Genomic DNA, 24,934 nt, shown 5'->3' on the forward strand with positions numbered 1-24,934 from the left:
CCTGAGCAGATTCATACAATACTCAAACATGGCCCTCTTTCACTATAAACTGACTGATATGAAAACAAGCAAATAAAGACATCTGAGCAAAGCCCTATTTTATAAAGATTCAAAACACGTGGTCCCATGGAGTTGTAAGAGGTATGATCTGGGTTGTATCTAATTCTCCTAGGTTTCTGACTACCACTTTGCGTGCTCCTTCACGGACTTCCTCCTCCAGAGACACCTCAAAAGCACAGGTTCTTACATAACAAAACACTTTAAAAAGCATGACCTCTTTGTATCCCCAGTGCCAAGCACAGTTCACAAACAACCAGGCACACACACATTTCCTCAACTTACCCGCTGTCCTCCGTACTACTGCGGCCCTATTCCTTCCTTATGCTGGGTGGTCTTGACATTTCCAGCATTCTCATGGATCTAACTATCCCCTCCCTATATCATCTGAGTGATCCCCAACCTATGTCTTGCTAACCCCAAAAGCTCTAAGTACAGGTTTCTAACCAACAACTGAGCCAGACCTTCCACTCACATGTCTACCCGTATCTCAAACTCAACACAGGCCCAGCTGAATCCGTCATCCTCTGCCCGAATCACAAAAGACCACTTGCTGCTACCCTCACAATCCACTGGACCCTGCATCTCTAGTCCTTCTCAATGCTGCCTATTCAGTCTGGACAGCACGCCCTTGCCCGTATCTGCCTTTTGATATCCTACGTCATGCACCAATCTGCTCAAACCACACCTTCTTTCCAAAAGCCCTCAAAAAGCCTTACAACTTCAATAAACATCTCCTTTCCCCACTCTTCTACTGTACTGCATCTGTGCTTATGGCATTTTTCAAAAATTTGTATTTCTTTATTTATATTTTTAAAAAATATTTTATTTATTTGACAGAGACAGACAGAGAGGGAACACAAGCAGGAGGAGTGGGAGAGGGAGAAGCAGGCTTCCTGCTGAGCAGGGAGCCCGATGCGGGGCTCGATCCCAGAACCCTGGGATCATGACCTGAGCTGAAGGCAGACGCTTAATGACTGAGTCACCCAGGTGCCCCTCTTTTATTTTTTTTAAGACTTTGTTTTTATGTAATCTCTACAACCAACATGGGGCTTTAACTCACAACCCCGAGATCGAGTCGCATGCTCTACCAACAGAGCCAGGCCGGCACCCCAAAGATCTGTATTTCTCTCTGGCTTCCTGACATGAAAGAGGACTATGTTTTAGTCAATTACACACACAGCACAGAGCCTAGCACAGGCTGGCTGTGCGCTTCACTTCTGAACTGATCAGATGGAGAATGGAGGACAATGAAATGATGAATCTCAAAGGGAAATGTATTTTCCTATCTTTATTTCTCAAGAACTTAAGAATAAAAGATTCATCAACAGAGCACCCCTTTCTACATCAAGTCAAGTGCCACAATTCTTTGCTCAGACCATAGAATCAGCACGATTTTCTAAGAGAAGAGGCAATAAAGAGCGGACTCCAAAGAGATACTCACCTACTCGCTCACTCTGCAGTGCAGCAGCCTGATTCATGTAAAACACACCAATTTCATTTCTAATGTTACCCATTCTCTTCAATACTTGTACGTAGTGTTCTGGGTTCTGGCTTTTTAAGTCACTAAATTGCAAGATTTCATTAGCAGCTTCGTAACATTTACAACTGACTGAAAGCTGACTCTCTAAGTCTGTAGACAAATCAGTTGCCCATGCAAATCCTTGAAAGAAAAAGAAGGAAACATCACCATGAGTCCCAAGAACCCTTTTTCCTTAGTATCCATGTAATCTCCTATTTTTAAGACAGTAAAAGAAATCCAAAATGGTATAATCCTACTAGGATTTAATCAATACATCTAAAATTTTACGTTTTAAAGTAAAGATCTTTTAATTTAGAAAACTATGTTTTCCTGGGATATTAATGTTTTAATAAAGAAATATTTTCCTGACCAAAAATACCAAACAATTTCCATGATCTGGATTTTACCAAGCACACTTGCTCATTGGTACAGACTTGAAGTTCACTGATACGAGGTAAAACATTTTTTTTTCTTTTTAATTAATGGAAATAGTTCTTGAAATAGAGCTGACTGCTACAAGAGGCTAGTTACGTACCTTACAGTTTGCAATGTCCGTTTACCTCGCTGAAGAAGCTGCTACATAAGCTCTCAAAGACTCTAACAGGCCATCTGGTGGGACTGGAGTAAACTCAGGTGCAGGGCCCAAAATTCAAGGGGGAAAAAAGGGAGCACCCCTGCTGCTAACACTGGCATCCACAAGAGATGTCACTCTCACACAGAAGTGTTATAAATGAAATTAACTTGATGAAACTGATCATTTGAGAAACTCAAGAGAGAAGAGGAAGAGAGGGCCAAAGTGAGGAAATACTACATTTCCCCCAATGTACTTCTCCAGATGTGTAAATGTCCAAAAATTCTGGTGAGGTGGATATCAAATAACATCAACGCTTTAAGAGCAAAATACGACAATGCCATGATAGAAGGACGGATCTCCGAGCTCATTTACCACCCTGACCACAGTGAGCTTACAACCGTAACTAAGGATATAGTCGCTGTGGACTAATTCTATCTCCCAGTTTTAAAATCGAACAACTCCAAAACAAAGTAATATATTCAATAAGTCAGCCAGCCATGAACTAAGTTTAAAAAAGTGATCTCTGGATCTGGGCCCCCAGAAATCATTCAGAAGGTAATTCATTCCCTTTTACCACCTGTTATTCCTTTTCAAAAGAAAACCATGGCTTGGTTCACTGACTACAAGGTTACCTAGGAAAACCTCATGAAAAGACTAGAGTAAAAAAGTCAACACAACTGTCTTAGAGCTTATTTTATCTTTAGTCCTAGTTGTATAATTAGTAATTATGAAATATTTTGAAATCATTTTACACACAAATACATGAGGGATCATGTTCAATTTTAAAATGAAGCAATCAATGAAACAAAACTGCAATATCAAAACACTAATATTTTCGCCACTTTCCTGGACATACTCCGGTAAGCATAAGCTGGACGGAATAATCCCCACATGAATCGAATGCTGGGTCTCACTGGCATACCTTGACAACTGGACTCCCTGTGGAGGCTGTGTAGTATCTCCTGATCTTCTTTTGTTTGATAATTAAACTCCTCAAGATGTGCTGCTCTGTTGTTCGCATTCTGGGCCAGCATCAGTTGGATGTCGCCACAGAGCGTCAAATACTGAGACAGAAATAGCAGCACTTCCGAAAGCATGTTGGTGCAGAGGCAGCAGTAAGTATCTGGGCAGAAGGGGTGCAAAAGAGAAAAAGACACCGGTGTATTAGAAATTAATGAATACAGTGAATATTAATTTGTTACTGGCTGAAAGCTTTGTACCACTGTATCTATTCTAAATTTATATTATGTCAGATATCACATATGGCTTTATGTATTTCAAAAGGAAGAGATAATCAATCAGAGCAGAAAATAAAATACGAAGTAACACACTCAAGACTGGAAAAAGTTATTTCAAAGTTAAATTTTACAACAGAAATAGGAGTAAAACTTCACTGTGATTCAGATGTCTTTTCTGTTCTCCCCTCCCAATGTCTATGAAGTGTATTAATTTACAATGACTTACCGTGGCTCTGCAAAGCTAATTTAATGTATCGTAACGCTCTTCCATATTTCTGAAGACTCATGGCAGCATCAGACAAAACATAATAGGCCTTTGATGACTTGAGAATCAGCTGGAGTTTCATTTTATGTTGCCAAGAACCAGGGATCATTCCAGATTGACTGGAATAATTACCCTTCTGAAGGGAGCCCACTACGACAATGGAGAAGGAGAAAGGAAGCACATTTTATTTGAATGTAAGTCTCACTATAAATAACGTTTCTTGACAGACAGTCCAGGCTTAGGTACTATGGCTACAAGACTGGTAAATACTGTGCTTTACTACTTAACCACAGAGTAAAATGGCAGTGTTTCAATAGACCCTCACTGGGATTTCTGAAGGCTCTCTGCTCCCTGCTGCCGTCAACTCTGTCATGCTCTTTCAGGGTCACTGACATAACTCATGACTGGCATGTCCTTTCTCCAGTCTATGTATTAACCTGCCAGGGGGTTTACCTTCCTTAAACAAGCTTTAATTATAGTGGGACCCCTGTTCGAGAACACTGAAATGGCTCCGTACCACTTATTAAGTCCTGTCTAAGCATCTTAGCCCACTTCCTAGGTGACATTTTTGTCTTCCTCCCCAGTATTCCACCCTTACTACTCATCAGCCAAAGTCAAATTACTGCTTGTTGCCCACACAGATGCCTATTTTTTCCACCTCCTCTCTTAGTGAATGGTTTCCTCCACCAGGAACACGCTTTATTTAATAAAGCCCAGCCTACTACTACCTTCTTCATCTAACAAATGATCACTTTTGTGCAAAGCACTATGCTAGGCACCAGAAACCGTGACATGAAATTCTTTGTTCTCCATCCTTAGAGATCTTGCACACTAGAGGTAGAGATAGGCTGCTAACACAAACCACAGCAAAATCTATTATTAAGTGCAACGACAGAGATAAGAACAAAATGCTGTGGGAATCCCCCTCCCCAGTTTCTGAGCCTCAAGATTTCTCATTTTTTGATCAGTGACAACATGAATCTTTCAAACCAATGAAAGGTACTTATAATCTCTCTTATGGTTTTAATTGTGCATATATTTCTTTTTCCTCTGTTATTGTACGCATTCTCTGTGTGTGAGGCTTGGTGAGAACACCAGAATTGAATAAGACACAATTTTTGCTCACAATTGTATTGGTGTGTGTGCATAAAACCATTCAACACAGCTAACTATGACATAAGGCAGGCTTCAGTTAAGTGCTCAAGGACAAAGTGATAGGAGAATCAATTCTGACTAGAGAGAGAGGTGAGCATAAATCTCTTGAACATCAGCAGGATTTTCAACAGCTGAGTTGGGGACGAAGAAAGAGAGAAAAGGCATTTCAAAAAAAAGAATACCATAAAAAAGGCAGAGATGTCTCAAGTCCTGGTGTTCTCCTCACGGTATAAAGGCTGAAGCCGGGCACACAGGAAGCAGTACTTAAATGCTAGGGCAATAAATTTACTCCCCCCACATACAACTTATATTCATGAAGAGAAAAATCAGAAAAGCTCTTGGTATTTCAAACATACAGGCTTCCAAAACATTTTTTTTAAGCAACTGAAAAGTGACTTTTTAAAAGTCCACATGTTCTTCATGAAGTGACTTTCCTGAGGAACAAATTAGACAATTTATAAGCGACCTTTCTAGCTTATTCAAGGCCCACTCAGTAACAAAAGCCAACAATCCCATGGCGCTTATTACGTGCAGTTCTAAGTACTTCACACATATTAATTCATTTAATCCATATAAAAACTTTAAAGTAGGCACTATTGTCTCCATTTTGAGAGTGGAAAAAAAAAATAAGGTTCAAAAACGTGTAACTTGCCTTAGCAAAGCCAAGATTGAGGCTAGGCAGTTTGGTTCCGAAGTCTGCTCTTAAACACACGACTGCTTTTACTGAAGCAGTAATTTCTTATGAGAACCCTACTGAGCTGAGGGCACTGAGCTGAGGGCATTAGCTCCTCGCTGCAGGGAACTGGAAGAAGCGGAACTTATTAGGAATATCTATAAAGGGTCAAAATTATCCTTTGTTTTATATTTTGAATGAAATGGTATTTTCCCCTACTTTCCATTCACATGATATCCTTCTGAATTCCTTTCAATGAATGCCTTAATTGACATAAGTCTGCTGTTGATAAAGGACTAGTATACTATTCTATAGAAAAGTCCTTATTTGCACATCAATTCAACTTACTTTTGTCCAAAAACAAGGCCATCTGCTTCTCCAGACCCTCAGGACCCCCCCTTGTGGAGTCATCTTCATATTTTAATGGGATTGGGGTGTTGGGGTCAGCTGCAGGAAGGTCGCTTTCTTTTTTAATGCTGCTATCCACAGATTTTAACCCCTTTAAAAAAGGAGAAACATTTACTATACGCATAACTGAAGGTCAACTAGAAACTAAATATAAGGCTCTGAACACATTTAGGAGTATTTAAATTTTGAAAACAGACTTGAAAAGACTACATTTTACTTGAAACGGTTGGGAAAAACTAATTTTCACTTTATGCTTAAAGGGGAAAAAAAGAATCATTCAGAATAATGTTTAGACACCAATAAACAAGCGCTGTGTGCATACCAAATATAAGTTTACTGAAACAGTTTAGATAAAATTAAGACTTACCTCCAGAACATAGCTAAGCACGAGTCTACAGCGCTCCTCTGTGTCATGGCAAACTGGAAACGTGCAACTGGGCTTCAGAAACAAACATTTAAAACTATTAATATGCTGCCCACGTGACAAACTCCACAGCTCTCGGCTCCTGAGAATTATTAAAACTCTACACATCAATAATTTCAAAATCTGCTGTGTATTCAGCTTTGTGAGGTAACTGATACTAAGGTTAATGTACTGCTTTCACTGCAGATAAAAGTGACGTAAGCATCCACAAAAACCTTGCCTAATAAAAAGATCTTCCAAAGTATGTTACTTTAAATTCTTAAAGTTTTAAAAATAATTCTATTAAGAGAAAAAAACAAGAATGTGAGTAATGTTTTAGATACATGTATACCTAATCTAATAGGTGAGTTTAATCCCTAATTAGCACTGATACTTGGTAACACACAGTTAACAATATCATCAATTTAGCAGTAAGTTAAGTATCACCAATGGCTCATTGCATAATTTGTAGCATTTATATGCTTAATTATGAGCAGAACCAGTTAACAGCCTGTATCTACTAAGTGATCTTATGTGTAAGGGCCTCTGCGAGGCATTCCATTTTCGGTGAATCCTACAAGGCTGGAATGACTGTTCTCACTGTGCATCAAGCACAGATGTTAAGTAACCTGTCCGTGGGCACAGTCACTGAGCTGGAAATGAGGTGCTGAAGCCATGCTGACTCTAGTTTCAAAAGTACACTAATAAGGCAAAGCTAACAAAAGACCTGTTTATATGAATAATAGGACCGCATTTTTTGAGTGCTTCAGATATTGATAAAAAGTGCCGTCTCTGTAAAAAACTGTAAACTAACATACCACTACGTCTTTGTCATCTACTTGCCCCATAAATCTAGGGTCTTGTGTTACAATGCAGTTCCCCAAATACACAGAACTTCTGCCATCAGTAATCTTGTTTATAATCAGGAAAAACTTTTTTTTTTTAATTCCACTGGGGGGGTTCAAGCTGAAAGTGCACTAAAACTCATATGGACAGTTAAGAACTTGTCCTGTAGTCATTTAATCAAGTATTTCCTGAGCACCCATTACGTGTCCTCAACATGGGAGATACAAGAATGTCTATACGTACAGGGAGCTTCTGTTTTCATGAAGGGAAACAAACACAAGCTTTAGATACAGATTATGATCTCCATGAAGGAGATAAAAATATAGCATGCTCTGGCTAGAGTGGTCAGGGGAAAATCTTCAGAAGGAGCAACATTTCCATCAAGACTTTAGGCTTAAAAAAGGCAGCCATGAACACTCCTGGGACGTGCCGAGCACACGCAACAGCAGATGCTTCACGTGGGCACGATCTGGATGAGCTTGAGGCAGGAGAAAAGGCAACGTGGCTATGGTAAATGAGAAGGGAAAGTGAAGAGTCAAAAAGATAGGCAATGTTTTTGGGCGACAGAGGTGTCCTCTAAAAATCTATCTGGATATAAAGTTTCCATCTGAAAGTCAAACTTAGAGCTTACGTTAAGAGATTATCTGTATATATATCTATATTCAGTTTGGGGAATAGCCAGTCTTTTAAGGCTGACTTGGATCTGATCACAGGGAGGTAGGACTGGGAAGTAATTAGGATTTAGCAAACTGAAACGTAATTCTACTGTCTGCAAATGACCAACTGGGAGAAGAAGAGTCAGTGCAGTCCATGTCAACAGCACTTAAAGGGCAGGAAGTGGTTAGAGTCCATCTGACCTTGGCCAGGCTAGAGATGCGTCCAGTCTAGCTGATACGGCCCAGTCACGGAAAAGTGCTGTCCTGTGGCACCGGGATGAGGTACAAGCTTCCCACAAATGGGTCAACAAGCCACCCCTGGTCTGCTCTTATTCTACATTTACCAAGCAGTCTACACATTCAGTGTCCCAGTAACCCAGAAACTGAGAATGAATACCCCGGTGAGGAGACGGGACTATACACTGGTCACTGCAAAGGAAAATCTCCTACATAAAAATTAATATACTGATGTGTGGTTTACACATCGTCTACCATTGGTTTGCATGTGGATCAGTTACCCTGGGGCAATTATAAAACAGGTTTTAGTATTCATAAAGCTAATGATTACTAGGCCCTGGACCATGAAGGATCTACTGAATTTTTTTTTTTTTTTTTTTAGAGATTTGAAAGAGAAAGAGCGAGTGAGCGAGCGATTGCGAAAGCGCACGTGCACACACAAGCAGGAGGGGTGGAGGAAGAGGGAGAGAGAATGTGAAGCAGACTCTGCACTGAGCACGGAGCCTGACACGGAGCTCAATCTCAAGACCCTGAGATCATGACCTGAGCTGAAACCAAGAGTCAGAGTACGGCACCCAGGCGTCCCAGTAATGCCATCTTTTGAGAGGCTAGCTGTATTCAGTTAATAATTGTTTTTCCATTGATAAAACTTTAATACAATTTTACCATGCTTACTCGGATTTGATGAATGGATTTGTATTTTTCTGGAACTGACAATTCTCCAACAGACTTAATAATAGCTACTGCTTTGTTATCATCTGAGGGATCAGAACTGGTGCTATAGGATCCATTTTCATCGCTGTCTGGCATTTCTTCCTCCTCTTCACTGTAACTTTCATCAGAATTCTCATTTAAAGGAGATTCTGAACTTTCTTCTTTTTTAGGTTCATCTAATTGAAAAAGTTCTGAAAGCATGTAATTGGCTGAAGCAATAATCTTATAAAAAAAAAAGAAATACATGTGATTGTCATCAAAACTGAGCATTCTAAAGTAGAATAAATTTTACTACCGTACTAACAAATTTTAGGAGGTCTGCAAACAGGCTGTTTCCACACTGTAATACACACAGAACTGTTCTCAAGTCAAGGTTATCAATACTGTGAAGGTTCTCCATAAAATCTTCATGGGTTATGTTTATTTCCTGCAATTATTCCATCCCCAGCCCTCTGTTCTTAAAAAACGGTGGCAACTGGAAATAAAAGTTTTCACAGGGAGTGTCGTAACTAAAATATTAGCAAGACAACACTCCATATTAACTGAGAAACTAGAATTTCTCTTTACAAGCTATTAATTAAAGCTATTAATTAATAAGGGTTTGATAAGCAACTGGTATTTATTACATGATCTTTGATTCCGGGGGGGAAACCCCCACTAGCTTAATGAAGGAAAAGTCCATCCTGGCATCTCTTAAAATTAGCATTTATATATTATCATTATTTATTCTACTCTATTATCTGTTGTTACTTTTGATCACAGACATTCAATAGTTTCAACACCCTTTCCTAACTTTCACATACACTATTCAATTTCCACTAAATACCACCACTTCAATCGGCAATTAGATATTGAAGTCAGAAATTATTTTGCCATTTTTCTTCAAAAAGCGTTTTCTCTTGGTTTGGTCTCTAGAATAAACTTTTATATCCAACTAGATGTGGCTACAATTAAAATTAACTTGGATCTTTAAAAAAAACACTGCATATGCTCCATGCCTTTCCTAATTTAAATGGAATACAACTAGCATTACACCAAAAAGGAGTTGTCAGATTCAGACAACTGAGGGTAAGGGTGGTGTAAAATTGTGGGGCACGTGACTAAAAGATTATTTTAAGAGATGCTTTATATACTGAAGAAGCACAGAGTTTGAACCTTATTTATACAACAAAGTGATAACAAGGCCTGTTTGTGTAAATGGATCTTTTAAAAAATACTGTAAAATAGTTTTCCACCTTCTAGAAGTGCTAAGACAAAGGAAAACAACAGCACCACTGTTAAAATGACATGAGTTCTAGAATTATAGAACAGTGTTATCCAACAGAAATGTCATGTCAGCCAGCCACCTATGAAATTTTAAATTTCTTCTGGCTAAATTATGAAAAGTAAAATCTGGTGAAATTCATTTTAATATATTAGTTCAATAACACAAAATATTATCATTTCAACATGCAATATCTACACCCAACCTTCAAAATTCAATGTGCACTTTACACTTAAAGCACACCTCAATTCAAAGTAAGCACACTGTAAGCACCCAACAGCCACAAGTGGTTACTGGCTACCATAATGGACAGGGCGGTTCAGACTATGAATTAAGAGGCTTTAAAGTCTAGGCAACAATCTTTCAGAATGCTAGAGTATTTTTAAAGAGCATATAAATGTTAATCTTACTTGAGGATGTCTGCTTTTGTCCAACAATTTAACACAATTAAGAAGCAATGTTCTAATAGTCCCGTAGTGTTTCTTATTTTGATTCTTCTTCATCATCATGTTGCAAGCAACCCTAAAAAAATGTTTATATCAACTTTACACCCCATTCCTCTTTCTCTGCAAGACTCAAGCACAAGCATGCTCTTCTCACCTTCCAATAGAATGAGGATGTAAGAAACAATACTGTATTTTAAAATACGGTATTTACTTCCCCCCCAAGCTGACTTTGGTACAGCCTGTGAACATACGTACATACTTTGCTTCTTAAGCTACAAAAACCTAAAAGGTATTTAAAAGCTTTGACCCGGATAGTGTGGCTGTGCACTTTAAAATTTTAAATAAGGCCACTTCTTCAAGCACTCACTTATATAAGAGAATAGCCACCGGCATGGTGAATGGATTTTGGTACTTGTCTTCAGTTTCTTCACAAAGAGTAGTGAGATCATAAAGCTTCACTATATCGCTGCCACTTGCTGAAAAGGAAAACAAACCTTAGTTTACCAGGGTCACTCAAATCAATTATTATTGTTCATTCAGGAAGGAATTTACCTTTAAACAGCCAATAGGTATGTCCTTCTTTCGTACAGTTAGATTTTAGAAATGATAAAATATTCTGTGCAATGTCTTTTATGACTTTCGTAGAGAAGTTTGAGTTTTCCAAATTGGGAATCTCTTCGGTTTTTATCATTTCATATTTCTGTAAAACATAGAACGCAGTTTCAGAGAAAACCTAGGCAGCAACCCTTCTCTTATTAAAAAGGAACCAAATATATAAATCCTGCCATCAGAGATCCATGCAGCCCCGAAGAGCTGAACCCACTGGTTTTCGATCTTTTTATCGCTCCAACATTCCAAAGGAACCCGACCCACCTGTCAGCAATGCTGTCGGCTTACCACAGGAACAAGTCTCAAGACAGAATCACCACCAATTCAGAACCACAAATTCAGGCGCGATCCTGCTTCTGTTCTCACATGGAACAGCTTGCAGCATACCCTTCCTTCTGTTCTACCTGGTGGTTTTCACCTGGGAGGATGGTAGATGAAGGCAGACTTCACCCAGCCTGCTTTTCCCCCAGACAGTAGACTCACTCGGCAAGTCCCTCCAGTAGACACTACTCTTCCCTTGGGCTACGGACGCGACTCCTTTACAGAAGCAGAGACGGGGACTGGAGGCAGCAGCAAGAGCAGAGGCCACATGGACACCACCGCCACGACTTCTAAAGTACCTCCAAATTTCTTTCTAGTTTGTCTTCTGTTCACACTTCCTTAAATGTCTCTGACCACATTTTCTGAAAACTCTAAGACAAGAAACTCCAAATCGATTGGAAAATAAGACCAAACAGTCTCCTAAGGTTGGTTTTCCTCCTTCTCGGTTCATCTAAAGCCCCACATCATAATTCCTTCCTTAAAATCCTGGATTTTATACTGCACTCTTCAGGCCCCCCTCCCCTTTCACCCACATGGGGAAAGGCTCCAACGTTTGAGTTGAATAGATTCCCGTGGTGATGACATCCAACAGTATCCAGGGAGATGGACCTCAGGTTATTTCTCTAGCCCCATCTTCTCCAAGGCCTGTAACTTCAAACTGCTCATGGACATTTCAATGCTTTCCTCAAATGGAACACATGATGAAGACTGATCACCTTCCCTGCCTAAACCAGTTCAATGTCCCCACATCTCTGGCAATGACTTCACCGCGACTCTAGACCCTAAGCCCTGGAATTCCCTGTAACCACCCCCTCCGGCCACAGCCTCTCATTAAATGCTGCTGTTTAGGGTAATGGTACAACAGTGTTTCCCAACCAAGAGTGCAAATCAGAATCATCTACAAAGCTTTCTTTTTTTTTTCTTTCTTTGACAGATACATAGATCCCACCTATCCTGAGACACTAGGAAGCCAAGCAAACTGTCTTTTTAGAGACCATGAGTGATTCTGATAAACACTGAAGGTTTAGAATCACTGGGCTGGAATACAATGGTTAGAAGCATGGCCTCAGCGAGATACAGGTTCAAATACTGGCACCACCACTTACTAGCAATGGGGCCCTGGGCGACTCACTTGAGCTCCCTGATCCTCAAGTTTCCCTCTTCATCAAAAGGGAATACTGGTATTCCAGCAGCTAAGAAGATCAAGTAAGTAATGCATATAAAGCACTTAGCAAAGTATCTGGAACAAAACAAGCACTCAATAAATGCTAGCTCCTTCTTATCACTGTCAATTCTTAGTATTTTCTCTACAGTCTAAGTCCATCAAGTTACTTGCAAAAGTAACTCCCTCCCCAGGCTTCTTGTCTCCAAGCCCCCCGTGCCTGTCCTACAAACCATCTCCAAACTAAGACTCCAACACAACGAATCTCACCTCCCAGATGCAAAGCCTTCTCAGATTCCAGATTACCAATCGAACTAAGCCCACACTCAGTATCCTAGATTCTCCATTATTTGACTTCGGCTTTTCTAATCTATTTGCTATTTTGTTACATGAATCTTGTGTCCCTAGATGCATTTGTTATCAATCCCTTCATTTACTTAACACTAGTCTTCTAACATTCATCTCTTGTTTTTGGAGAGGCTATCATTCAAGATTCAGTGGAGAGACCACTTCTTCCAGAAGTCTCTTTCAGATCAAAACAGAAGTGATCTCACCTTCCCTGACCACCCAGACCTACATGGGTGCCCTGCCCTTCTAACAGATGGTCTCCTATCTTTCCCTTTGCACCTGTTATTTCCCTTTAGTATTTTACCTTCCTCGGTAGTGACCAAACTTTATTCTTTGTTTTCCCTCAATACTTATAATGAGGATAAAGTACCTCACAAAAAGAACAAGCTCAATAACAATATGCTATATAAACTACTGACTTCACACATTATTGTTGTAACCTTCCCCTAAGACTCTGCATGTACTGAGTAGATATTTGTATACTAAATGGATACCTTCACTGAATAGACACTTCTAGGTAATTAATTACTATGAATGCCTAGCATTAAAATCAGAGTTCTATGTCTACAAATGTAGGTTGCAGTATATTCATGAACTTCCCACAAATGACCTGTACAATTACACTCCTGTAACATCTAGAATTCTGATATTACCCAATCAAATGTGAAAACACTCAAACTTCAGTTTATTCACAACAATCTTCCTTATTAGAAAGACAGCCTAGTATTTAAGGGCCTCAAAAACTTTGGTGAGGCACTCTGCACTGATTTACATTTGGGAGAAAATTAGAGAAGTCACGCTGTACCTTACTTACCTGCACAATTCCATTTACGTGAAAACACATCACAAGTTCCGGTACGTTGCATATCAAGTTGTCCAACCAATAGTCAATTCCAGTTAGCACGTTGATTGGTTTGTTGTTGTCCCTAAAAATACACATTTCTAGTGTTATGGAGTTTAAGATGTTCCATCATAAACCATCTGAGACTTATTTCCACCATTTAATCATTTTAATCTATTCTCCCCTAGGTGAAAAATGCCGTATGAACTTTATTTCCTGATGAGATATGCACATGTAGCTCACGTGGTGTGCTCTTTACCATCTTTCCGTAAGCTCTGCTTGCGTTCCTAACTGGAATCCATACAAGTTTTCAGTAAGAGTAGAAGGAAATAGGATAGCAGATTACTGTGAGCCTACTGCATGCTCCTCATACAACCTGAGGTGAAAGACTGACCACCAGTCTTTAATAATGCCCACGCTGTAGCTCACACTGGCTGATAGGAACACATAGAGCTGGAGCACTAACAGAAGTGCTCACAATTAGTTAACAAGAAGCTGGTAGACCATCTCCTTAACTAATTAAATCCTATTATATTCTCACTCGTTGTGAATTCAGACGTAAGATTAAGCTGGTACAACAGATCTCTGACTCCATTCGTTAAGGACCTGAATGCAAACCCAGCCCCAGGGCTTTCAGCATTTGCTGATAATAGCCCCGTCCTTACTGTGATGATATCAATGGGGGGGGGGGAGGAAGAGGGAGGTGAAAAACCCAGATAAAGGTGATGATTAACAGATTAAGTGAAAGCAGATAAAACACTGCCTCTAAAGAAATACCATTTTGGTTTACCTGAGACGTAGGCTGACTGCGGGATATCTGCCTCCTCCAAATATAGGCATGTTGGAGCCAACTAACATATGTATATCTTCAAATGTCCATAAGATATTCCGAACAAAATCATTTTTAAGACCCTTTGATTAAAAATAAAATAGGAGAGGTTATTATGTAATGCACAGGAGATACATAATTTCCCCCCATGATTCACAGAAATTCTAGAAAAAGGAAAGACAAAGAAGACAAAGTAAAGTCAAAGAGCTATAAGATCACAGAGATGTTTAGAAAGTGATTTTCAGGATCAAGTGGACTTTTTTCCCTACAAATTCCAATTCAGACTAGCTTTTAAATGACAAAGTAGACTGGGGATCAGGTGTCCCAATCTGGACACCACGGAAAGCATACCTGACTGTTCTCCCCGTCATTGAATAAAGTAGTCAGGTTTTGTTCTTTGGGTGCTGAGGCCACATGCCCCACTATGTATGAGGGTTCAAGAGGCTCACTTCCCTGTGAAAAGTGCAAGGATAAGGAGTGACTCTGCTGCCGTAATTTCTCACAAATGGCCTACTTTTCAAGAGTATCCCCTAAACATTCAAACTATAAACCTCAATCTACTTTTGTGAATTTAGGACTAATGTGCAAATCATGAACTCTCATTAATGTGTGGCTTACTTCAGCTCTTAATTATCATAGTTATTCTAATAAGCTAATCACATTTAGATCATACTCAAAAAAGATTAAAGATTATTTTAAGCTTTCAAAGTTTTCATTTTTTTTCTTTTTTGGATAAATCTGAATACCACTGCTATTTCAGCCCACCCCATCTCTACTGAATTAAAAAAATTTCTAAGAAACCTCAGCCGGATTCTTTTTATTTTTCCTTTATCTTTAAAAAGATTTTGAAGTCATCTCTACATGCAACATGGGGCTCAAACTTTCAAACCCAAGATCGAGAGTCCCACACTCTACTGAATGAGCCAGCCAGCACCCCTCAGCCATATTATTCTTGAGACATCGGTCATCAGAGCAGCCCCGACGTCTGCCATTGTCTGGCATGTGCTTCACAGAACACTAGTCCCTGAGGTACTCAGTGAAGAACGTCCAGGGTAAGCTCTGAAACCCACTGCTCACTGCAGATTTGCTTTTGGACAGTAACAATGCTTATTACATTAAAAAAGCCTCTAAAAGGTTCTGTAGTAGAAAAATCAACTTCCCCTCTGTAAAATCCAATGTTCTCAAACTTATTTAATCTTGGAACACGTTTTATTCTTAATACATTCTGTGGAATATATTCTAGAAAACACTTGAGGAAGGGGAACATTTGATAATGGGTAAACTCAATCTACCACTCAAATTTCCAACCATTAGGGACAGTTGTCTTAAGAAACATTACTTTATACCTTTAATCCCAAGATCGGTATGTGTATGTGCATGTGCATAGCTTATTCCATAAATTTCTTACTTCTCAACCTATGTGCATGCTAATAAGCTCAGCCCCTGCCTGTGAAGTGAGTACACTCGACTGCAAGTACGGTGGGGGTGGGGGACAATCTCCAGTGCTTTTGCTCTGCCTTGTACTCTTCTTAAAGAGTCCCACTAGAACTTCAAGCTTTTTTTATTTTATTTGTTTGTACAGACAAGTCACCAACCTGTGGACCAAATCCCCAAACTGTATTTGCGAGGTAGCAGCTTTAGTGGGAGTCTGGGCTCTGGATTATAATGTTATCAATAAAAGTCTGGCTCCAAGGCCAACCACAGACACCTATTTAAACTCTAACACTGCTTAACACAGGCCTCAAACCAGCAAGGTTAGTTTTGGGAATAATAATTCATGAGGAAGGGGCGCCTGGGTGGCTCAGTTGTTAAGCACCTGCCTTTGGCTTGGGTCATGATCCCAGGGTCCTGGGATTGAGCCCCACGTCGGGCTCCCTGCTCCACGGGAAACCTGCTTCTCCCTTTCCCACTCCCTCTGCTTGTGTTCCCTCTCTCGCTGTCTCTCTCTGTCAAAAAAATTAAATAAAATCTTCTAAAAAAAAAAAAAAGAATTCATGAGGTAATAGAGTGCACAACAATCTCTAAATTTGAAATTTAGGCAGTATAATGTTACATAAAATATTCTGTCAAAGATGATTTTTTTTTTATGGCAGGCTAGCTCTGCTTAGGACCACGGCATTGCTATGACAATCCTACTGCTTAACGGCCCTTCTAAACACGTGTGGACCACATGGATGCAGCAGAGTACTGCTTGTCAGGACAGGTCTCTGAAGTCAGAAAGCTCAAGGTTTCAATCTTCAGATTTCACCAGCAGTGTGACCATGAGCAAACATCTACTCTTTATGAACTTTACTCACTTATAAAATGGTACCATCAACACTTAATACATGTACAGCTCCAAGGATGAAAAAAATGTATACGTACGCACATGCACATACACATACATGGCTTAAAGTACATGGCATAAGAGGCATTAAATATATGCCGGTTTACTTCCTCCACATACAAATCTACAGATTCTCAAAAGCCTCCCTGATTTTTCACAGTAAGCCCTAAACAAGGTAAGGACAAAATAATAAGGCTGGGAGACGAGCAGAGAGGTGGCAGGAGATTCGTATTTCTGTTATGCGGTCTTTTTGTAATGTGTGGGTTTTGAAGTCAAGGAATACTAAATGAATTTTTAAAAACTCCGTTAATGTAATATAATCACATATAGGAAAATGCATAAAATAAATCATACAGTAAAATGACTAATTACAAAGCAAATTATCCATGTAATCATTACCCAGGTCATGACACTGGTCCGTACTAGCACCCAGCACCCACGCCCCTTCTCATTCGCACAACACCCCCCCTCTTGGAGGTTAGCACTATGTGAACCTGCAAATTACTTCCTTCTTTTTCTTTATAACTTTCCTAACTTTGGAAAAAATTTAAATTCATTACATAGCTTAATGAGCTTTCTCTATCTTAAAACGTACTAAAACTAAAATCAAGTTAAATGTATTTCCCTCCTGTAACCCTGTAGTTTGGGAGGATAGCAGCAATCTGGACAAATAATGTTCAATATGTGAGAACACATAGCAAGAGGAAAAACACAATTTACCAAAGATCTCATTTTTATCTTCTTCGACTTTGTCAATATGTTTTCCTAAAAACAGACATGCATAAATTTACATAGATGCAGTTACTTTACTCTTTGATAGACACAGTAAAGACAAAAACTAAACAAGAAATAAGAAAAAAACCCAAGAATACAAGAGACAAAACAGACATACTACTTTCTCTTCCTTTCTAAAAGCTTTATAATATTAATGTGGGTTAAGTCTCAGGAACTTCACCCAGAAAATCCTAAGGGCAATTTTAGGCTTAACAATCTAAAAATTAAGGTAAGAAGGTCAGTATTAAATTACAAACAGGCCTGTGAGTCTCAATATTTGATAAGCATTTACTGTTAAGTCTAAAGCTTAAAATATTCTATATCACTATATCATATAATATTCTTATGACTTCAAGGAGATAATCGGTATTGATAAACATACTGGTAAGCTATTTTAAAAGCTAATAAAAATCTTTAAATATTTCAAATTAATTTTAAAAATCTAATCTAGCTATTCATAGTTTTTATAAATTCTATTTTGAAAAATTTTTTAAAGTAATTTTTCCAATTAATTATAAGACATAGAGTATTTTTGACTCCTGTTCTATTTTTATTAACAAGATCATTGGTTTTGTCTTCTTAAATGAGTTTACTAAATTAACATCTAAGTACTAACTAACCTGACTGGAAGCACTGGGATCTTCAGAAACTGAAGAAGGCATTTCAAAGGGGGCGGGCCACGAAGCCCCGTCTGAATCATTTGTCTGATCTGAACTGGAGGATTCCTGCTGTTCTGCAGCAGATGGGACGGGCTGAGCGGCTCCATCACCATTGATACTGGCCAAATCAGAAATAAAAATATCACATTGTTACTAAAGTTAACTTTATGTGATAGTCTACCGGTTTTTAAAAGCTAAATTCCATAATCAACCATAAATCTTATTTAAAACAGAATAGGAGACACTGAAATGTCATCAATAGTTGCAAAACTTAAATTACTTTTACTAGCTTAAAATTAAATTTCAGAACAGAATTTCATTTTCCTTAAGATAAAAAATAATCAAGTAGCCAAGTACCTGTAATATAAAAACTTGGAAAGAATAGCCTTCTGATACCAGTGCTCTTTGCTCTTTTTCTTCCTCTGCCACTTCTGATCAATGAGTCTTTGATAAAATTCTTTCAGCCATGTCCAATCACCAGTCTGAGTAACAAAAGACAATGATAAATACAACAAACCTGTAATCAAAACAATTTGTTACCCACTCTTTTACAGAAAATATAAATACTATTTAATAAACACATACTCAAACACTATCTTTCTAGACTCAATCCTATCACCTCTTTTGGGAAATCTGTCTTCCTTTTCTCCCTGAGCCAGGCTAAGAGAAGTGGTTTTTCTTTCTACCACATTCCTTAGTACCTGGAGTAAGTCCCAATACGCCTACCATATTGAAATTATCTGGGTATGTTTATAATGCCAAAACTGTAAGCTGCTAGCAAAGGACTGTGATTTACTGTCACATCCCAAGAGCTTGACCAGTAGCAAGCATACATATACACTGAACTGCCAACAGTCCCCAGTCCAAGTACAGAAATGGAGAGCAAGCCTTGAGAAACTGAAACGTTACTGTTACACTTTTCAAAAAGTATCCACCAACGTCACATGGGAGGGTGGGGAAGTCATTTACCAAAATAGTTTGAGAAGCTCTGCTTTAAGTGAACCAATTAATTCTAATAACTATGTATTCATAGGAATAATTTCTAACATTTCTCACATTTCCTGGCAGTTATGTTTCATGAGAATCTCTTTAATGGAGACATCAAAGGACTTTTCAAAAATTTTAACTATCCCCTTAGATTTCTGATTTTTCACAACTTTCTTCATTGGTTTCATCCTTTTCTTTGCAAGAATCCTGGCTGTTGGTTATAAATAAGTTTCTTCCCCGTTCACTCTGTTTTCTATTTTTTTGTTATTAAAACTTCTTTATATTCCACGAAACGTCACATTGCTCAGTTGCCGAACTGCATTTCCCCTTCAGCCTTTCTTTGAAACAATATTGCTAGTGCCCTTAAGTTGTTAAAATAGTGCTTTAATGGTTGTTTTTCCACAAAAAGTATCACCTGAGATGATCTCATGAAGAGTTCCTGAATATCTAACTCATCGAGTAAGAGAGTCCTTCCTATGCGGTGTACAGCCATGCTTACATGGGACTTGCTGTAGGGAATCTTCAGGAGCTTTTTTATGTTCTTTAAAAAATTAAGAGGAAAAATAGTTAAAAAAGACCTTTTTAGTGTGACTTGATCTCTTTCAAATTTTAACTTCATTCAATTTTAAAGCATAATAAACTTTATTTTCCTAAGGTTATACAAACTGTACTGTACACAAATAGCTAAATACAAACACGTGAAGACAAAACTTTAAAACCAGGATCACCTACACTTTAGCTGTCATCCTATGTTAATGTAAATGGTGGGCAAAGATTTATTTTTACACAATGGAATTTCCTAAAGTTAAGTGCGTACAGGTCACTTTTGCACTGACCTAGGCTTTTAGCATATCAGATAAAACTGACCAACTAAGGAGCAATAGATTTTGCCATAAGTATCATTTCTAATTCTCAACTGGTAACATTATATAAATCATCCCACACATTTTAATGACTTATAATAATTGCTATTATTAAAACACAGCCATCAATATTAATTATTTACCACTGCCAGTGTTTTGGGTGTCACTCCTTCCTTTTTGAAAGGAGATGTGGCAGAGTGTTACTTTACTAACAGAAAGGGTACTCGATAATCAGACAGTTGTATCTTATTTCATCAGCAATTTTTCCAGACTACAGAACAGAGCATGTTATAAATCCCTGACAAACACCCCAATTACATTCTCCAATAAGGACACTTACTTCAGAGTCAGAGACAACGTCTACATCATTTCCCACAGAATCAATAAAGTCGTACGCCATACCAAAGCTAATGAAGGGAACAAAGGCCACAAAGGTCATGCTTATAATGATACAAGTAGAGTTTATAAGAGAATACACTATCCCATCACTTCCAGGATACCCATCTTCCACATTCTTACATCTCTGCAATCAATATGCCTATCACCATTAGAATTAAATAGTTTTTCCTTCTTTGTGGTACAAAGACTTAAATCAATCACATCTTAAATTTGATAAAATACAGTAATAATCATTAGAAGCAATTAATAGCAATTACTTTCTTTTTATAATTACAAATCCCCCAAAAAATCTCCAAGAGAAAGCAGTTCAAGATAGTATACTTTTTAGGTGAAGAGATAAGTGTTTCTGCTTGTATTTTTCTTATCAGGATTTTAGTCTCTAGGACTGTGTTGCTAGTGATACACAATACTACTTTTTCGGGGGGAAAAAAAAAAGAACATGACCCCAATTCAGCCGAAAGGAGAAAAGAAAAAAAATGTTGTGTCAGGTGCCACGTGAGGCCGTCTACAATCTCTAAGCCTGAAAAGCAGCTGATGTCACCATTTTTCAGTCAGTAAGTGGCAGAGGATCAGAACACTTACCTAGGACTGCCTCACTTCAAAGGATGCTCTGATGATTTACCACGCAGGCTAGGCAAGTTACTTAAGCTTTCTAAGCCTCAGTTTTCCCATGTGAAAATTAGTTAACAGAACCTAACTAAAAGGGTTGTGAGAATTCAATGAGCTAAACATATAAAGTACTTTTAGCACATGTTTGCACATAGTCAATATAACTAAAATTTAAATCACTTCATAATATTTGTGTTGACATATAATTAAGCCATTCTTCTAAAAGAGAATATCTGGACTATTTCCAACTTTTTGCTAGTATAAATAATGCTACAAACAACGTTTTGCAAATACAACTTTTACCTTCGGAGGCATTAGGATAATTTCTAAACTACTAAATCATTAGGTTTTAACGTATTTATGGCTCTCATTGGTTATGTGGACATATTTTAGGTTCAGTCACAGAGAGGGAAAGAAAGAGTATCCTACACATTAAGTAGTCTACAAGAATATGAATGTTAGCATATGTTTCTCTGTAAGAACCCAGACCACTCTCTCACACTTAAATACCACCAGCAGAATTTCCAGCAACTGTCTCAGCAAGTATCAAAGTCAAGGGTGTAGGTCACCCAACATGGTGGGTTTCTACATCAGGCTTTTTCAGATGAAACCATCCACCACCATTTAATGAAAACCTCTACAGGGCAGATTAGGTAGTGTTAAGGGTTCTCCTCCTCATGTGCCACCCTGATTCTTTGTATTCACATACACAAAAAGTATGTAGATTGGCTAAAAATAAAACAGCTGATTGAATTTAAGTGGTCAAAACTCAGCTTTGTTAATAACATGATGCAGACCTGAAAGAAGTATACGCAACTGATGTCTTCATATTAGAATCCTACTCGGGGGGAAAAAGGACTTTGAAAGTCAAATACAACCTTTCTCTAAAGAGAAATCTCACCAAGATGATAAGCATTACAAATTAAACCAAAAAAGCAAACATTAGAGTCTGGGGGCTTGTGGGGGGGGGGGGTTGTTGAGAGACAAGTAAAAATGCCACTGATTAATATTTACCTTGAAAATGGCTTGCTTTTCTTACTATTGCCAAGAATGGTAGTTCCTGCTGGCCCTAGTTTGGCACTCTCTCGTAACCAGTTGGCAGGTGGGAGTTTCAAGTCTGTTTTCTCTTCAAGGCGTGCAAATGCTGTTCTAGGAGGGGCAGAAGAGTATTTCACCACAGCTCGGCTCTTCACTTCATTGCCTCCAAGAAATAAAGCTGATCCCTAATTAACACATGGAACAAAACTTTTAATAACACTACTAGGAATTAAAAATCCCACCTTTATAAAAAGAAAAAAAAACCCACCACAACAGACTTCACAAGAATATATGCTACACTATTCTAATAGCAATAAACGCCAGCATACACTGCCGCATTTACTTAGCTCTTTTTCACATAACTTCAAAGAAAAACATGAGTCAAGAAGTACAATGTTTACGATTATCAGCTAAGACAGTGGACAAGCAAAAGCCAAGGACAGTCAATAGAATCACATTAATAAAATGCAGAATCTGATAAAACCTCTGTTTGTTATTAAAGATGTATTCTTTTAATTTCAGTAACATATCATTTAGAAAGTCGTTCGTGGTAGGATATCTGGGACGTTTTTGTTTTTTAAGTAAACTCTACGCCCAACGTGGGGCTTGAACTCACCACCAAGAGATCAAGAATCCTTCGTGCCACTAACTCAGCCATCCAGGCGCCCCTGGGGCTTGTTTTCAAGCAAACGTTTGGTAATTGATTCGTCGGTTCATTACACACTCTGAACCTTCACCTTCACAGGAAGGCACTGGGGGTTCCCCACACTCCTCACCTGCACTCCCCCAAGGAAGCTCAGTGTCCGAGTTCACTATCCTAACCTTTCACGCAGTCCATTTTCGGCCCGGGAAACACTATGAACCCTTCAAGGATTACCTCGATCCCAACTCGGTGAGCTCCCCGCTGACACCCGCTCTTTTCCCTCCAGCTTTGCACGACTGTGCCACATTTTGGAACCACATATTCACATGTACGCTCCTCGACAGCCCAGATCGTGCCTAACTCGCCCGTCGGGTATAACCGAGGGGGAAGCCAGAACTGCTTTTGATAACGAGTGACTTGGATGCAAATATCCGAATGCCTGACCACAGACACACGGGCTTCCACTCCGTTTGGGGGACTGTCCGGGAGACGCAGAGAAGGCATCAGCAGCCTCCGGGAACCGTAACATGCCTCCCCCGCGGAGCGGGCCCGCAGCCCCCGGAGCCCTGCAGGTCCCGCCCCAGGACGGACTCACCTGTGCAGAAGGTTCCTCGGATTCTCCCTGAGACAGGAGGCTAAGCCCTCCCCGAGCAGCGGCCCCGGCCGGCGGAGACTCCGCTCCAGCCTCCTTGGAGTCCCCCATCACCTCCGCCCAGGGCAGGCGAGGCGGAACGGGATCCGAGGAGCCGCGACAGAAACCGGGCCCACCGGCGCGGCAGCACAGCAGAGCAAGCTCTAGAGACGCCCCGTTCACTGCGCTTCCGGTCTCTGACCGGAAGGAGTTGCCGTGACGCGCTCAAATCTCGCGATCTTTGTGCCAGAGGCCCGGCCCCGTCTTCCCCGGTGGAAGCCACCTTCGCGGCGGAGGCAGGAGGTGTAGTGCGCCTGCGCATGTCGGAGCCTCTTCAGGGGACCACGTCTCGCGGTAGCTGATTCCCAGGCTCCACCCCTTGCACGCCTCTGGCCTTTGTTGGCAAACAGTTCTGGCGACTGGGGCTCGGGGGTGTCAGTTTCGGCGAGGTCGTCGCAGCGCGGGCGGGGAGGTGCTGCAGTCCGTGTAACCAGCGGTTCCAGTGAGATAAAGTAGCGAGGTCCTAGTGCTCCTGCCTCCCCAGCCTTCAGTGCCCCCACCGGCTTACAGACGGGCTCACAGCCCCAGGAAGGCAGAGATCAGGTGCCCAGGTGAGGGGCAGTGCAGACTGCAGCGCGCCCGGGCTCGGCGTCCTGCCCCCGCATCACAATGCGAGGTTGGGCCGGCGGCCCTCCGCCTTTACTGAAGGACGCATTTCAACGGCGGTCGCACCTCCACTGCAGCGTTTGCTTAGTGACGCGGGAAGCATCTGCGGAAAGCCTGCTACTTGTCAGGCCCTAGGGAGCTAGCAAAGGGCTTTCTGGGTGGTCCTGGGGCTTCTCCAGCGTTAGTGTGCAGAGGAAACACCTGGAGATCTAGTTGACATGCAGATTCTGATTCAATAGGCCTGGGATTCTGCATTTCTAACAGACTTCCAGGAGCTGATGCCCGTGCTTTGAGTTGTAAGGAAGTAGAGAAACAGCCAGGGCCGTGTGAAGGCTTGGGAGATGCTAGGCTCGCTTCTGCTCAGACTCCGCATCTACTGTCTTACCAAGCATAGTTAAATGCAGCCACATCCTTCGTAAAAATTTGCTTTGTTTTGTGGTAAAACATTGGAAGGTTTTTGAAAAATTAACAGTATTTGGCTATCTCAACTTGTAACTTACATTTGGCCCTGATAACTCACTATGTGCATATTCACACGTCCTTGTGACATCCTTGTGACTGAGGAAGCTCAATTTACAAATTGTTTTCAAATGTAACGAAACATTCTTATGAATTATATTGAACAATGAATTATACTTAATAGTACATTTTGTAGACACTTCAACGTATTGATTTTGCTTTTTATCGTTTTTTGTTTGTATTTTGTAGTCCTTTTTTTGTTTTTTGGGTTTTTTTTTTTAATTTTTTATTTATTTATTTGAGAGAGAGAGA

At 39.8% G+C, this 24,934-nt stretch overlaps 1 protein-coding gene across 3 annotated transcripts in view; it reads right to left on the reverse strand.

Moving 5' to 3' along the window:
• Nucleotides 1–23,690, reverse strand: part of EDRF1 (erythroid differentiation regulatory factor 1) — a 40,544-nt gene extending 16,854 nt beyond the window's left edge. The window contains exons 1-19 of one of the 3 annotated variants that reach the window (XM_078076993.1): nucleotides 23,462–23,690; nucleotides 22,200–22,408; nucleotides 20,518–20,584; nucleotides 19,730–19,855; nucleotides 18,685–18,809; nucleotides 18,289–18,445; nucleotides 17,615–17,659; nucleotides 14,920–15,021; nucleotides 14,530–14,651; nucleotides 13,713–13,824; nucleotides 11,011–11,158; nucleotides 10,826–10,934; nucleotides 10,423–10,534; nucleotides 8,710–8,970; nucleotides 6,260–6,331; nucleotides 5,833–5,983; nucleotides 3,618–3,806; nucleotides 3,076–3,276; nucleotides 1,502–1,720 (exon numbers count right to left, since the gene is read on the reverse strand). In XM_078076993.1, coding sequence (XP_077933119.1) covers nucleotides 1,502–1,720; nucleotides 3,076–3,276; nucleotides 3,618–3,806; nucleotides 5,833–5,983; nucleotides 6,260–6,331; nucleotides 8,710–8,970; nucleotides 10,423–10,534; nucleotides 10,826–10,934; nucleotides 11,011–11,158; nucleotides 13,713–13,824; nucleotides 14,530–14,651; nucleotides 14,920–15,021; nucleotides 17,615–17,659; nucleotides 18,289–18,445; nucleotides 18,685–18,809; nucleotides 19,730–19,855; nucleotides 20,518–20,584; nucleotides 22,200–22,408; nucleotides 23,462–23,569 — 2,635 coding nt within the window. In that variant the 5' untranslated portion in view covers nucleotides 23,570–23,690. The remainder of the gene's footprint in view (nucleotides 1–1,501; nucleotides 1,721–3,075; nucleotides 3,277–3,617; nucleotides 3,807–5,832; nucleotides 5,984–6,259; nucleotides 6,332–8,709; nucleotides 8,971–10,422; nucleotides 10,535–10,825; nucleotides 10,935–11,010; nucleotides 11,159–13,712; nucleotides 13,825–14,529; nucleotides 14,652–14,919; nucleotides 15,022–17,614; nucleotides 17,660–18,288; nucleotides 18,446–18,684; nucleotides 18,810–19,729; nucleotides 19,856–20,517; nucleotides 20,585–22,199; nucleotides 22,409–23,461) is intronic. The other 2 variants (XM_036103064.2, XM_078076994.1) reach the window with 2 other exon arrangements.
• Between the last annotated feature and the right edge of the window lie 1,244 nt (nucleotides 23,691–24,934).

This window comes from Halichoerus grypus, chromosome 7, assembly GCF_964656455.1.
Source record: "Halichoerus grypus chromosome 7, mHalGry1.hap1.1, whole genome shotgun sequence".
NCBI lineage: Eukaryota > Metazoa > Chordata > Mammalia > Carnivora > Phocidae > Halichoerus > Halichoerus grypus.